The sequence below is a fragment of the Symphalangus syndactylus genome, chromosome 6, assembly GCF_028878055.3.
Source record: "Symphalangus syndactylus isolate Jambi chromosome 6, NHGRI_mSymSyn1-v2.1_pri, whole genome shotgun sequence".
Taxonomy (NCBI): Eukaryota; Metazoa; Chordata; class Mammalia; order Primates; family Hylobatidae; genus Symphalangus; species Symphalangus syndactylus.
The window spans coordinates 107,967,799-107,980,826 of record NC_072428.2 but is presented as its reverse complement, the minus strand read 5'-3'; the positions used below and the strand labels follow the sequence as shown (position 1 = coordinate 107,980,826).

The 13,028-nt window shown below is 36.2% G+C and overlaps 1 protein-coding gene across 5 annotated transcripts in view; it reads left to right on the top strand.

Moving 5' to 3' along the window:
• Nucleotides 1-13,028, top strand: part of CTTNBP2 (cortactin binding protein 2) — a 161,731-nt gene that overhangs the window by 85,729 nt on the left and 62,974 nt on the right. For 4 of the 5 annotated variants that reach the window (XM_055283787.2, XM_055283792.2, XM_055283790.1 and 1 more), the window contains 4 exons: nucleotides 3,018-3,221; nucleotides 4,527-4,626; nucleotides 6,906-7,056; nucleotides 9,733-9,987. In XM_055283787.2, coding sequence (XP_055139762.1) covers nucleotides 3,018-3,221; nucleotides 4,527-4,626; nucleotides 6,906-7,056; nucleotides 9,733-9,987 — 710 coding nt within the window. Of the gene's footprint in view, nucleotides 1-1,039; nucleotides 1,080-3,017; nucleotides 3,222-4,526; nucleotides 4,627-6,905; nucleotides 7,057-9,732; nucleotides 9,988-13,028 lie in introns of all 5 variants that reach the window. The other variant, XM_055283789.2, reaches the window with a different exon arrangement.

The window sequence follows — 13,028 nt, the reverse complement described above, 5'->3', positions numbered from 1 at the left end:
ATTGGCTTAAAGGCTAAATCAGAAAACAAGAATGATCTGGGCTATGACATTAACCTTCTCCACCCTCTGAAGCTGATGCCGGAAGCTGTTCTCACTCCTTCCCTCTGCCATTGCATGTCCAGTCATTCCCTTCCTCGTGGCATGTTGTGCAGGATGCTCACCTTACTAATGTTTGCATATGACACTGCAAAACTGATTGACCTTTCTCTAACATCATTAGAGTAGCTGTATGAATACCGGTCTGTTCTGTCTTAACCACTATTTAACCTCTTAACTAAGCATTACCATTTTTATCATTGTCGGGAATTTCAGATGACCAGTATGGTCTCATGATGAAGTCTTATTTTTCCCATATTTAGGCAGTATTTATTAAAATAAGCTTGTCTATGCTAGACAGCATTGGAAATGTTAGTGAAGATATAAAATGTATTTACAGTTTTAAAATACTTGGTATTTATAAAGCATTTCTCTTTTGTAAAGATTTTAAAAATATATTGCAGACCTCTAAGAAAATAAGGCAACTGATATATCTTCTGTAGTTCTGTATAATAAGACACTTGAGTGGTCTAAAGATTGAAAACAAATTGAAAAAAAATTTTGTCTTTCAGATAACTTACTAAAAATAAGGTTTCCCAGGAAATTACAGCTGCAATTGAATATTTCCATATAAAGCAGTTGAAAAATATATTTAAACTGTCTCCTCCCCCCAAAAGCCTAGATTTATGGTGAAAAAAGAAAAATGTAAACAAAACCCAAAAGAATAGCAAACCATTTACATATATTGGTATTCATAAAAGAATATCAATAACCAAGACCCCTTGGATGAGATCTAAAGAGAGAATGAAAGAGAGGCTAAGTATGAGCCCCATTCCCTCCTGTTCCACAGAGGACTGTAGTGCGATGCCTTCATATTGCCTGTGTTTGCTTTGCAGTCGAGGTTTTATGCCTTCGTGTTTATAATTTCTCTGTTTATCCATTTCTAATAAGTACTGATTTAATTTTTGTGGGCCTGTTTTTTGTTTGTTTGTTTGTTTTTAAGAAAATACAAAAGGTAAAATGTACCAGAGAGGAGCCTTCTTGTAAGTATGAAGTAAAAATACTACTTTTGTAAGAAGAACTAATGAGTATCAGTAGGAAAATATCATAAAGTTTAGATAAATATTGAATTTTATGAGCATTTTAATTTCGCATGTCACTACATGTAGTCCTAATAGGATTAAAAACAATAAATTATTCATAGACCCAAATAATTGATTATAAAGATATACTATCCAGCTTTTTATTAGCAGTGTAGTTTCATTTGTATAATTGGCTTTGTTTTGCCTTTTTAATAAAGAATTTTTTAAATACTAAGTTCCTTTGATATGTACTTTTAAAATATTAAGATAATTTAAGGCAAATAACTTAGGATTTAATCATAAGAATTGAGTATTACATATGTATTAATATGACACTCATATGCCTAGAATAATTATGCTGATACCAATGTACAGAGAGTATAAAACATCCATCTGTTGTATCTTACTAAAGGGATATTACCACATATCGTAATCAGGTGGCCGTTCTGCCTTGTATTCCACTGCTAAGAAAGGACATACAGGTAGATACGGCGAGATCTTATCTCATCATGCCACACACTTGCAAAAGGATGTAAAGTCAAAAGCCCATGTGACCATTGTTATGAGCAGAAGGTTCAATGTGGTTTTAATTTTCTTTTACAGGTGGTAGTGGATAGTTATAAAACATTTTAAAAATCCAAATGGTATAGTTCCTTAATATAAAATTTTACTGCAGCTAGTAAAAAAGTAATCTTTGTTTTATGCACAATGAGATGTATTGTGCATATAGAAATTCAGGATCTAGTCATTGTGAAGCACTATTTAGAATAAAGCCCTCCATCTGTGATCACTTTGGTCAGGACAAAATAGTCCTAATTGGTCTGTGAAAGTGTGCCCTTAGGGATGAATATATATACATATGCACAACGATGTTACAGGTAGTAGAACCCTATAAGGAAAAAGAGGAAAATGTCTTATTTTGAAAATTCACTGTATTTAAGTCTAAAATACACAAATACCTATATGTCACATTGAATGAACATTTTTACTTTACTGTTTTTACAGCCTTTTGATCAAGGAAGAATTCAGAAAATTTTTCATGCTATATGCAGCCGAATTCACACACTTAACAGATTCTCTTCTAAAGCTGCTAAATACTGATGAGAAATATCTAACTATGATAACTCATTGTTTTTGTTAAAATTATATAGTTGAGTGTCCTGTTTTGTTGGCTGATTAAAAGTTTGTTAGGCATTTTGTAAAGGTGGCCAGATGATACAGTCTTCACAATTGTATATTGAATATTTGTGCTGGTTAACTCTAGATCCAGTTATGTATGTTATATTTTATTATCTCTTAATACTGAATAGCAGTTGGCCTCCATTATTTCTATTCCCAAATAAGGGAATTCAAGGAATATAAATAGACTCTTTGGTCCATCTTAACGGTTTACATAAAATTTGTAATTAAACATTTTAGAAACCTTGTTGAAAAAGAAAAATCTGTTTCTTACAATTATTTCTGTTACACCTAAAAATATCAGTTTACTTTTCCAGATTAATATTGAACTAGAGGAAAACTTTACCTTGTAAAACCTTTACATTTTAAAATTCAAATTGTTTTAAAATCCTGAAGAGGAATTTGAACTTTTAAAACGAGACAGCCATCTTAAGTTTTCCTAAAACGAATCACCACTTTAACACTTATCTGTGCAAGACTCGTGACTAAAAATAATTTTTCACCATGTATGTTGATTTAATTAGCAGCAGATATAAGATCTGAAATAACAGTCCAGATTCCTGCTAAGTAAATATTAACAGATTGATAATGTTAGAAACCACGTAATCCTCTAGGGACACATGTTCATATGTTTGTGTGTGTGTAATTCAGAAAGGAATGGGTAATATCTGTCTCTTGTCTTTGCTCCTACTCTCTAACGAGGGTCACTTTAACCTACAGGCTGGTCACCCTCCCTAACCCCTTTGCTAATGAGTGGTGGTCCTGCCCCCCTGGCTGGCAGGCCCACCCTTCTTCAGCAAGCTGCTGCCCAGGGAAATGTCACTTTATTATCAATGCTGCTTAATGAAGAAGGACTGGACATTAATTACTCCTGTGAAGATGGCCATTCTGCCTTGTATTCTGCTGCTAAGAATGGACATACAGGTAAATATGGCGAGATCTTATACCACACACTTGCAAAAGGATGGAAAGTCAAAAGCCCACGTATCCATTGTTATGAGCAGAAAGTTCAATTTAGTTTTATTTTTCTTTTACAGGTGGTAATGGATAGTTTTTTTAAACATGAGATTTAAAGTTTTTATAAACATTTAAAAAATCCAAATTGTACAGTTCCTTAATGTAAAGTTTTACCAGAGCTAGTAAAAAGTAATCTTTGTTTTATGCAAAGATTGCTTTGCATTTGTGGTCTCTTAGAAATACCTGATATATGAGAAAGTCTAATTATCAGAACTTCAGTGCTACATGCTACAGTGAGGGAAAGTTTTAGCAGTTAGGTAAGGTCATGGGCCTGAAATTGTTCCACAGTTGGAACAAGTTATAGTTATTTGAATGTCTTAACCGAGAAGTTGTGTAACTATAAATGGTATATCGATGACGACTGGGAATTGTTCTTTAAAATGCAAATCCTGTAGTCAAATATACCAAAACATGTGGGAGTGCAGAAAAAGAGAGGATTTGACCGCAAATGCAAAGTCAGATAGCATTGCATATGGGAGCCCCTATGATTGTCGATTAATTCAGATAAATGGAGGATTCTAGTGACCTCACAGAGCCCGTTGTTTTTAAAGTATTCTAGAATTCTTCATAATCACTATGGAGATTTACTTTAATATAGAAGAAGTAAATCTAGTAAGTAACATAAGGAATGTGACATCTGGGTGGTATTTATTCCTGAGTTAGGTGACTTTCGATGGGCTGTCCTTTAGCCTCATTCATGGAGTTAAGTGTAGGATGCCCACCATCCAAAACCAGTTTAAAGATTAAATTAAATATCATAAAGTAATAATTTATTTAAATACAAAGAATGATATTTCAGTTTGGTAAATGAATTTGGTTCTCCATCCAGGAACATTATTTTCTGGGATAGACTAGTAGAAAAATCTGGTAAAGCATTTTCTGGCACATGACATTTTTTTTTACTCGGCAGCAACTCTTCCCTAAATGCACACGCACATGGGCACATGTGCATGCGTGCACGCGTGCACGCGCCCACACACACACCCACGCATCTTAGTGAGTCTGGGGTATTATAATCTTTGGGAAAAGAGGCTGCTTTTCCTGTAAAATAGTCTACAGAGTCTCAGGTCTGCCATGATGGAATTGTGAGATGAACTGTGCAGGGGAGAGTCCCTTTGGGTTTAGAATCTATCTACTTTGATTCTGAATTTGAATTTGGCACATCATAACTCCAAATGGGGAATTTACATGGCTTTCTATTAAAATCCATAGACTGTGTGAGATTGCTGCTGAGTGCAGAAGCCCAAGTCAATGCTGCTGATAAAAATGGCTTCACACCCTTGTGTGCTGCAGCTGCTCAGGGACATTTCGAGTAAGTTGCTCTTAATTCTTTTTTTCCCACCATCAAAGGAGCCTCTTTTTATAATTTGCACACGTATTTTAGTTCCGGCTGAGTGTGTAAACTAGTGCTTAAAATCACTGGCAAATAAATTCACTAAATATATTTGAGGATTTAAATGCAAACTAGGATTCTAAATTTGCTCTTAATAATAGTTATCGTTTGAGGGAAGTGAAGAAGAGAATTGTGCTGTGTCCCAATTGAACGTGAATGAACTTTCTTTGGAAGATCATCTATTGCATATCAACACATATGTCATGAGATAAAGGACTGTTGAGAAGTTTGTTGTTCACTGTTTTACACCATTCCAACCCCCCAAAAGATTTTTTACTTATGATGTCACTGAAAGTAGAACATAGAATTATGTTGGTTGTAATAATCTAAGTTTCCTAGTGGTAATGTATTCTAATTATTCATCTTGTTTTACCATTTAAAACAAAATTGAAGCATGAATTTTACATACTGAAAGTAGTTTGAGCATTAAGCCAAAGAGACCCTATTAATTAAAATATACCTAACTTTAGCAATGATTTCTTTAGTAGCTTACTAAGTCAGTTAGATATAGGCATGACTTTTTAACATTAAAAGTCATATTTTAATTTAAAAAAATAGAAAATAGCTAAGTTGCTTTCTCTGCCTGTGCTGAAATGGCAGGTTGTGGGAAACGCAAGCCGCTTTTAACTTTTTAATCTAACTGTCCCGATGGGAATGTTCTTAACAAATTCCAGAATTATTGAAATACGAGTTTTTAAGGTTGACTCCATGTTATTAATCATAAATATAACTTTTTAAAAAATTCAAAATGAATTATTTATGTATAGCATGATTTACTTTTCTGCATATCTACCACATACCTCATTACCCTGAGTTTGTCACTGAGAGCCCTAGACACTGATTTTGCTGTTACTCTTGGGACATATCCTGACTCCTTCAAAAGGAATTTCTCCTTCTGAGCTGTGCTTTTTACCTTTACTTTCACCAGGCAACCTGTAGGGCCACTTTCTTGGAGAGTATAGCAGTCATAGGAATGGAAGCATGGATAACTCTGCAAAAAGGAAGGACCCTGGAGAAATCTGGGGATTGATTTTTTTTTTTCTTTCTTTCTTTTAGACGTAGTCTTGCTCTGTTGCCAGGCTGGAGTACGGTGGTGCAATCTCAGCTCACTGCAACCTCCACCTCCTGGGTTTAAGCGATTCCCTTGCCTCGGCCTCCCGAGTAGCTGGGACTACAGGTGCAAGCCACCACACCCAGATAATTTTTTGTATTTTAGTAGAGACGGGTTTCACCATGTTGGCCAGAATGGTCTGGATCTCCTGACCTCGTCATCTGCCCCCCTCGGCCTCCCAAAGTGCTGGGATTACAGGTGTGAGCCATCGTGCCAGGCCGGATTGGTTAATTTAAATGTGTCTGATACACACATATATCAACATGTCACTTAATTTTAAAAAAAATGCATAAATCAGATACTGCAAGGGAAAAGTAGGAAAAACATTCATTGGAGTGAAAATAAAAGATGAAGTGGATTGCTTCTTACTTTGATTATGATTTAGCCCTCTTTTCTAAGTTTATTCTCAACTAATTTTACAACTTAAGCTCTATGTGTTTAGCTAGTAAATAAGTGTCACAAAGTCTTGACTTTACCTCATTTCTTTCCTCCTTGATTCTCAGGACAGCAAGTTTCTGCTTAGCTATCTTTTTCCTCATCAACTAGCCGACTTCAGGAGACAGGACAACCTCTGCTGTCTTTTCTCCCCAAGGCAACCCTTTTCTCAGCCTTTCTGCTGCCTTTTATAGAGAAGGCACATGGTGCCCTGCTGTCTATGCTATTTATAATTATTTTCTCAAGTGAAAATCTCAGAATGACTCAGCAGCCTTTTTTCAATGTTCAAGCTATTTTGAACCAAAATAATATATATTTATCAAGTACAGTTAAACCGTTCATCCCAGTAAGTTAAATTCTAAGGACTCTACTTTCACAAGTTGTTTATAGGGAAGTGTCATAAAGCAGGTATTAGCACTTTTCAGATTTTCATGGGAGAAATTAAATTTTATGATTAGAATATATTTTCTAGCCTTGTGAAAAAACAGTATTCATGTAATAAGATCCATAATAATTGATACATATAAATAGAAACAATTGATGTCTATAAAGATGCAGCATTGCTTTCTTTTCTGTGTTTAATATCTTGATTAGGTGATGCTTCACAGGTCAAACCCAGGTTTTATGTAATTAATCCTAATCTTGTGTTCAGGTGTGTAGAATTATTAATTGCATATGATGCTAACATTAATCATGCTGCTGATGGAGGACAGACACCTCTATACCTGGCCTGTAAAAACGGAAATAAAGAATGTATTAAACTCTTGTTGGAAGCTGGAACCAATCGAAGTGTAAAAACCACAGTGAGTACCAGTCCGTTTTTTTTCCCCCGTATATATAATTTGCAATATATTTGTAAACTCTACAACTAGAAAAAACAAAGTAAATTAAAGTAGAGGTTGCTTTATTTTGTTTTGCTTGTAGGATTTGGAAAGTGTCTGACCCTTGTTTGAATCTCTTTCCCGTTAATTAAATGTCTTGTTCATTAGCCTAACCAGTCCTTTAACCTCTGAGCCTCAGATTCATCTGTCAAACAGGAAAACAAATACCTATGCTTTGATTATTTTTAGAACTAGGGCAGACAAGGGAGGTATAATTTTTTATTCATTCAACAAATAATAGTCTCAGATCCTGGGTTTTCTTAAGTAAAGGAGGACCAATGGTTAATAATATAAGCAGAGATGTGGCCGGGCGCGGTGGCTCACACCTGTAATCCCAGCACTTTGGGAGGCTGAGGTGGGCAGATCACCTGAGGTCGGGAATTCAAGACCAGCCTGATCAACATGGAGAAACCCCGTCTCTACTGAAAATAGAAAATTAGTCGAGCATGATGTTGCATGCCTGTAATCCCAGCTACTAGGGAGGCTGAGGCAAGAGAATCACTTGAACCTGGGAGGCAGAGGCTGTGGTGAGCTGAGATGGCACCGTTGCACTCCAGCCTGGGAAAAGCAAACCTCTGCCTCAAAAAAAAAATGTATATATACATATGTATATATATATATATATGTATATATATGTATTAGCTGAGATGTAATAAGCTAGATATAAACATTTTAATGACTCATTGCTAGAGCTTTTTTCTTTAAAAAAACTTCCTATTTTTTGAAAATCTGAGAAAACAGTTTAGTTTTATATTTTTCATGTTATTTATCTATATTACTTGAGAAATCTGTGGCGTTACACATATTCAGTATAAAATTCTATAGTGAAAAATGAATTAATTTTGTATCACAGGGCTGAATGAAAAATAAGTAGCACAGCATAAAAATTAGTCACATCCTAAGTTAGAGAACACAGAAATCCATTCTCTCCAACTAGTTGCTGATGAGCTAAACAAAACCTTTAGAAGTATAGATGCTCAAAACTTCAGAGATAAACAGTGTAATTTGGGAACAATTATGTCTTGTGCCTTATAAGAAAGTATCAAAAGGAAAATAGAAATTTTTTTTCCAGAAATGGTTGCATGGCCTTTGTAATATAAATCGGGAAAGGTCAAAAGCACTTATACTCTTCAGTAGACTACTTGTGTAGTATACTGTTATACTACCCGAGTAAAGGTGTCCACGACCCAGTGAAGAACATGCCTGAATGGAGCTGACTGAAGCTCCAGAGTCTTGTCTTAGCCAAGTGGACTTTATTTACCTGATGGGAGCACCATTGTCTGGTCTTAGCCAAGTGGATTTTATTGGTATGAGATACCAAACCAGAGAAAAAGCCACATTATAAAGGGACGGCTTTAGCAAACGGTGAGATGACTTAGCTCAAATTTAGATTGTTCGTATTTATTGCCTATTTCTCTGTCTTCTACCCTATTATTTTTTAAAAGTGTACTGTAGCTTACTGAAATATATTTAGTATAGCAATGTGAAATACTGCATGAAAAAGGTATGTCAAGGGGAAATTAAAGGTAGAAAAATAAAGCCAGAGTCAACCAAATCACCAAAATAAAGCCAGGTTCTTTTTTGAAAAATTTTCTAAAAAACTAAAGAAGATGGGTGCCTGAGTAGAAGGCAGACCAATCTCTATATAAAGATGAAGAGACTATAGATAGAACCTAGATTTTTCCCAGAATAATGCTTGTCAAACTTTAGTGTATTAGAATCTCCTGGAGGGGTCGTTAAGTCAGATTGGTAGACCCCATCCCCAGAGTTTCTGATTCAGTAGATCTGAGATGAGGATTAAGAATTTACATTTATATAAAGTTCCCAGGTGATACTGATGCTGCTGGTCTGGGGACCACACCTGAGAATCACTGCCCTAAAAAGGACTTCTATTAATACCTCTAGCAACCAGCTAAGTGGGTAATAGAGGCTCCAAAGTAATATATTCTAGAAAATAGACCCAATAATTTTAGTTGAAACATTTTCTAAGCTTATAATGATCAGTATCCCTCTGCAGTCACAAAACACTCAATAGGGGCCCATAAACCTCCACTGAAATTATTTGGCTTTTTTTTTTCTTTATGTCTACCTTTTCCTTATTATTTAGGATCTTTCCTTCTGGGGTGGTTGGCATAAAATTTTAAGATCACAGAGTTAGGTCAGTGCCTTATAAGTAAAACTGGCTTACAACTGCATTCTTTCAGTACTCTACTGATAACATTATTCTTGCATATAATTTTTTTAATCCCTTTAAGATAAAGTTCATTCTCTTTCATAGTATTAAATTGAGATTTTGATTTACCATACATAATGCTCAGTTATGCCCTGGACAGTATCTGCTCACCCCAAATGGTTAACTGGTAGGTAGAAATGATTACAAAATAGCAAACATAAGTCATAGCAGTTGGAAATATTGTTAACTAACAGGGGTCAGAGAACTTTACCCAGCTCATCAGTGATGATGTTCAGGATTGGAATGCCTGCTTTTCCCAGCTCAGTGGTCCATGCCCAAGAACATTTAGAAGTGAACTTTCGATAACATTATCCTTGACATTAATGTTGTTATCAACCCTTTCCCCCTGGTCATTTTATTTTCAGGATGGCTGGACACCAGTTCACGCAGCTGTGGACACTGGTAATGTGGACAGCCTCAAGCTTCTTATGTACCATAGAATACTAGCTCGTGGAAATTCTTTCAATGAGGAGGGGTCTGAGTCAAGTGTCTTTGACTTGGATGGAGGAGAAGAGAGTCCTGAAGGCATATCCAAGCCTGTTGTTCCTGCAGACCTCATTAACCACGCCAACAGAGAAGGCTGGACTGCTGCCCACATTGCTGCTTCCAAAGGTTTTAAGGTGTGTCTGGTAGCAGCTGGCATCATGCAGCTGTAATTTGATGAGCAGCCAAGTTGTCTGCTATAGATTAAGTGTACTTAAATTGAATAATTGGAGACTGAGCGATACAATTGCAGATGTTATTTACCAATACGAATTGACATTATTCCTATGTAGTAGTTACTTATGGTCAAGGGTATAAGAGACTTTTAATAAAAATTATTTATTTGTAGTTCATTAATAAGAAATATGGGGGTAATTTCAAACATTTTATCTTATCTACTATAGGAGCAAATCATTGGCATTGATTTAGTCCATTGGGTTGCTTACTTCAGTACCAACACCATGCTGCTAGTTAGAGGCAGGGTCAGGATTCACACTCATACTGCAGAGCACATTCTCTTGCACTGTACCCTCAGCTGCCAAACTTATCCCTAACTGTGCTGTCTTACCGATATCTAAGAGGGAGCTCTAGATGCTCAGATAGAGTACAGAAAGATTCTGAATATTAAATAAATAGTATAATATAGTAGTCCATTCACTCATGTTTTTCTGATGTCAATCACTTTAGCATTAATATGTGTTAGCAATAAGATATTAGGAAGTTCCTGAGTGCAAGGCACTGTCCGTGCTAACATTTGCAAGGATCACTTTTGCCATTAGGTAGCTCCTAGTTCAATGGCAAGTGTGCAGAGTACAAGACAAATGTAGGATAAGAAAAGCACACATAAAAAAATGAACACAAGGAGAACAGAAATGCAGTTGGAACAGTATAAAAATGCAGCAATTACAGGAAAAAGAAAGAGAACATACATATTTCAAAGGGCCGAGCTCCAGGAATGTTAGGCTCAGGCATGGCCCATTCTGGAGGAGGTGGAAATTATTTTGAGCTTTGCAAGGAGGGTTAAATTCACCATTACCACTGAAAAAGGAGAGTGGTTCAGGTGAAAGGAGCATTAAAAACAAACACATGGAAGTAGGAAGGTGGATAACAGGTCCCCTGTTAGTTGGGATAATGGAGAGTAGTGAGAAATGAGACCTGACTGGGAGTTTCACAGCAGGGCCCAGGGCCTTCAATGACATAGCAAGGAGTTTGATGTTAATTTACTTGTCAAAGTGAAACCATTGAAAGATTTTGTACAAAGGAACAAAATAATCAACTGAATAGTTTAAATAGATTCATTTAGCAACAACATCAAGAAGATTTGAGATTACGAAGAAATTGATATCAGGAAGGGATACTACATGAAAGATGATGAGAGCAGTGGAAATAATGAGAAATATTAGGAATGCCCCAGGAATGAACATGAATTAGATGAGGGAAATGGGGGAGCCGAATAAAAAGATAATAGTGACATTCCCAAAAAGAACAAAGAAAAGGCATCATTTTGATCAAGAAGACAGAATGCAGTTTTAGACATGCTGAATGTAAGTGCTACGATTTGTTCATCCAGATGGAGATAGCTAACGATGTGTATTTAGAGCTCCTGGTTGAGTAACTTCCTGTTATTGTGATCTTAGCAGAAGCTGTTCATCTTGGACTTTGGTGTTTTACAAAACGAGAAAAGGGCATGATTCAATTCAATCTGGAGGTATTGTTTGTTAGCAGCAGTTTTGTTGTTTTGTTTCCCCAACTTTACCCTTTGACAAAAGAGATACAAAAATTCTGGGAACTTGATTTGTATGTATTATTTGAATGGAATGCAATAATATTTGACATAAAAGTTTTTGGGAGACAAAGATGGAAAATGTGAATAGTTTAAACTGGAATATGCACAGTTAATCTAGGACTATGAATCTCTTTTGCTGTTGTAGAGGTGCATGGAAAGGGTAGTTTGCAACCTGCCTCCACTCCTTTAAAAGAAAAACTCTGAATGTAATATGAGATATTAATGATAGGAGTGTATTATGCCTGCACTCAGCCTAGAGGCAAAAAAAAAACCCAAAAAACAAAAAAAAAAAACAAAAACCGGAAAAACAAAACCTGAACACCCTTGATCTAAGATGTTCAGCTACTGAACCTCTCAGGCTAGGCAGAAAGGAACCCACTCCCCAGGATGAGTTACCCTTCAGTGTAGGGCAATTGTGATGCTGCTCAGCTCCTTAATTATGAATTCTTTATTAGTTCTGGTGTTTTTATGATCAAAGGTGGTATTGTCATTGATTTCTACACCTCTGGCATATTGTCCAAGGGAAATGTGACCTCTTTCTCCCATAGACTATGACTCTCCTATATTCTTTTACTTTAAGAAGCACAAGATGAATTTTGGACAAGGAAAGAGATTTTTTTAAGTGGGCATGACTGACAATATTCACACACTGCTAGGCTATTAATATATTATTTAAGCCCTAGAGTGGACATTTAATCTTCTAGTCTAACCTCTCCATTTTATGATTAAGACATTTAAACCCCAGAGGGTTTAGTAGATAAAAGTTGGGAATGAAGCCCAGATTGCCTGAGTCCATTAGTCTTTTCATTCTACCATACTTCCTTCTCCCCTAGTCAAAGATATTGGAAAATATATTTGTATCATTTGCCTAATATTTATATTCTGGCTGAGATAGTTCTTCAGAAAGTAATCCACTTATAACTAAGATATTAAGGCCAGATTTCTGAAAAGAATACAGCTCCGAGCTAGTCATTGCATTGGTAAAAAGATTCTACACTGACCACAAGTAGAGCTTAAAAATATTTTTTTTTCTTTACTCTAGCATACGTTTGTCTAATCTGCACAGGGTGGTAGTATCATTGCTACCCGAGAAGATGACTTCAGTTTCCACATGGTTTTCAGTAGAGAATTGTGGAATTTCAGAGCTTGAAAGGACATAGCATAGCTCAGCGGTCTCCAACCTTTTTGGCAGCAGGGACCCGTGTCGTGGAAGACAATTTTTCCGTGGTTGGGGGTGGGGTGGATGGGAATGGTTTCAGGATGAAACTGTTGCACCTCATAAGGAGCATGCAACCTAGATCTCTTGCATGTGTAGTTCACAATAGGGGTCACACTCCTATGAAAGTCTAATGCCACTGCTGATCTGACAGGAGGCGGAGCTCAGTCAGGAAG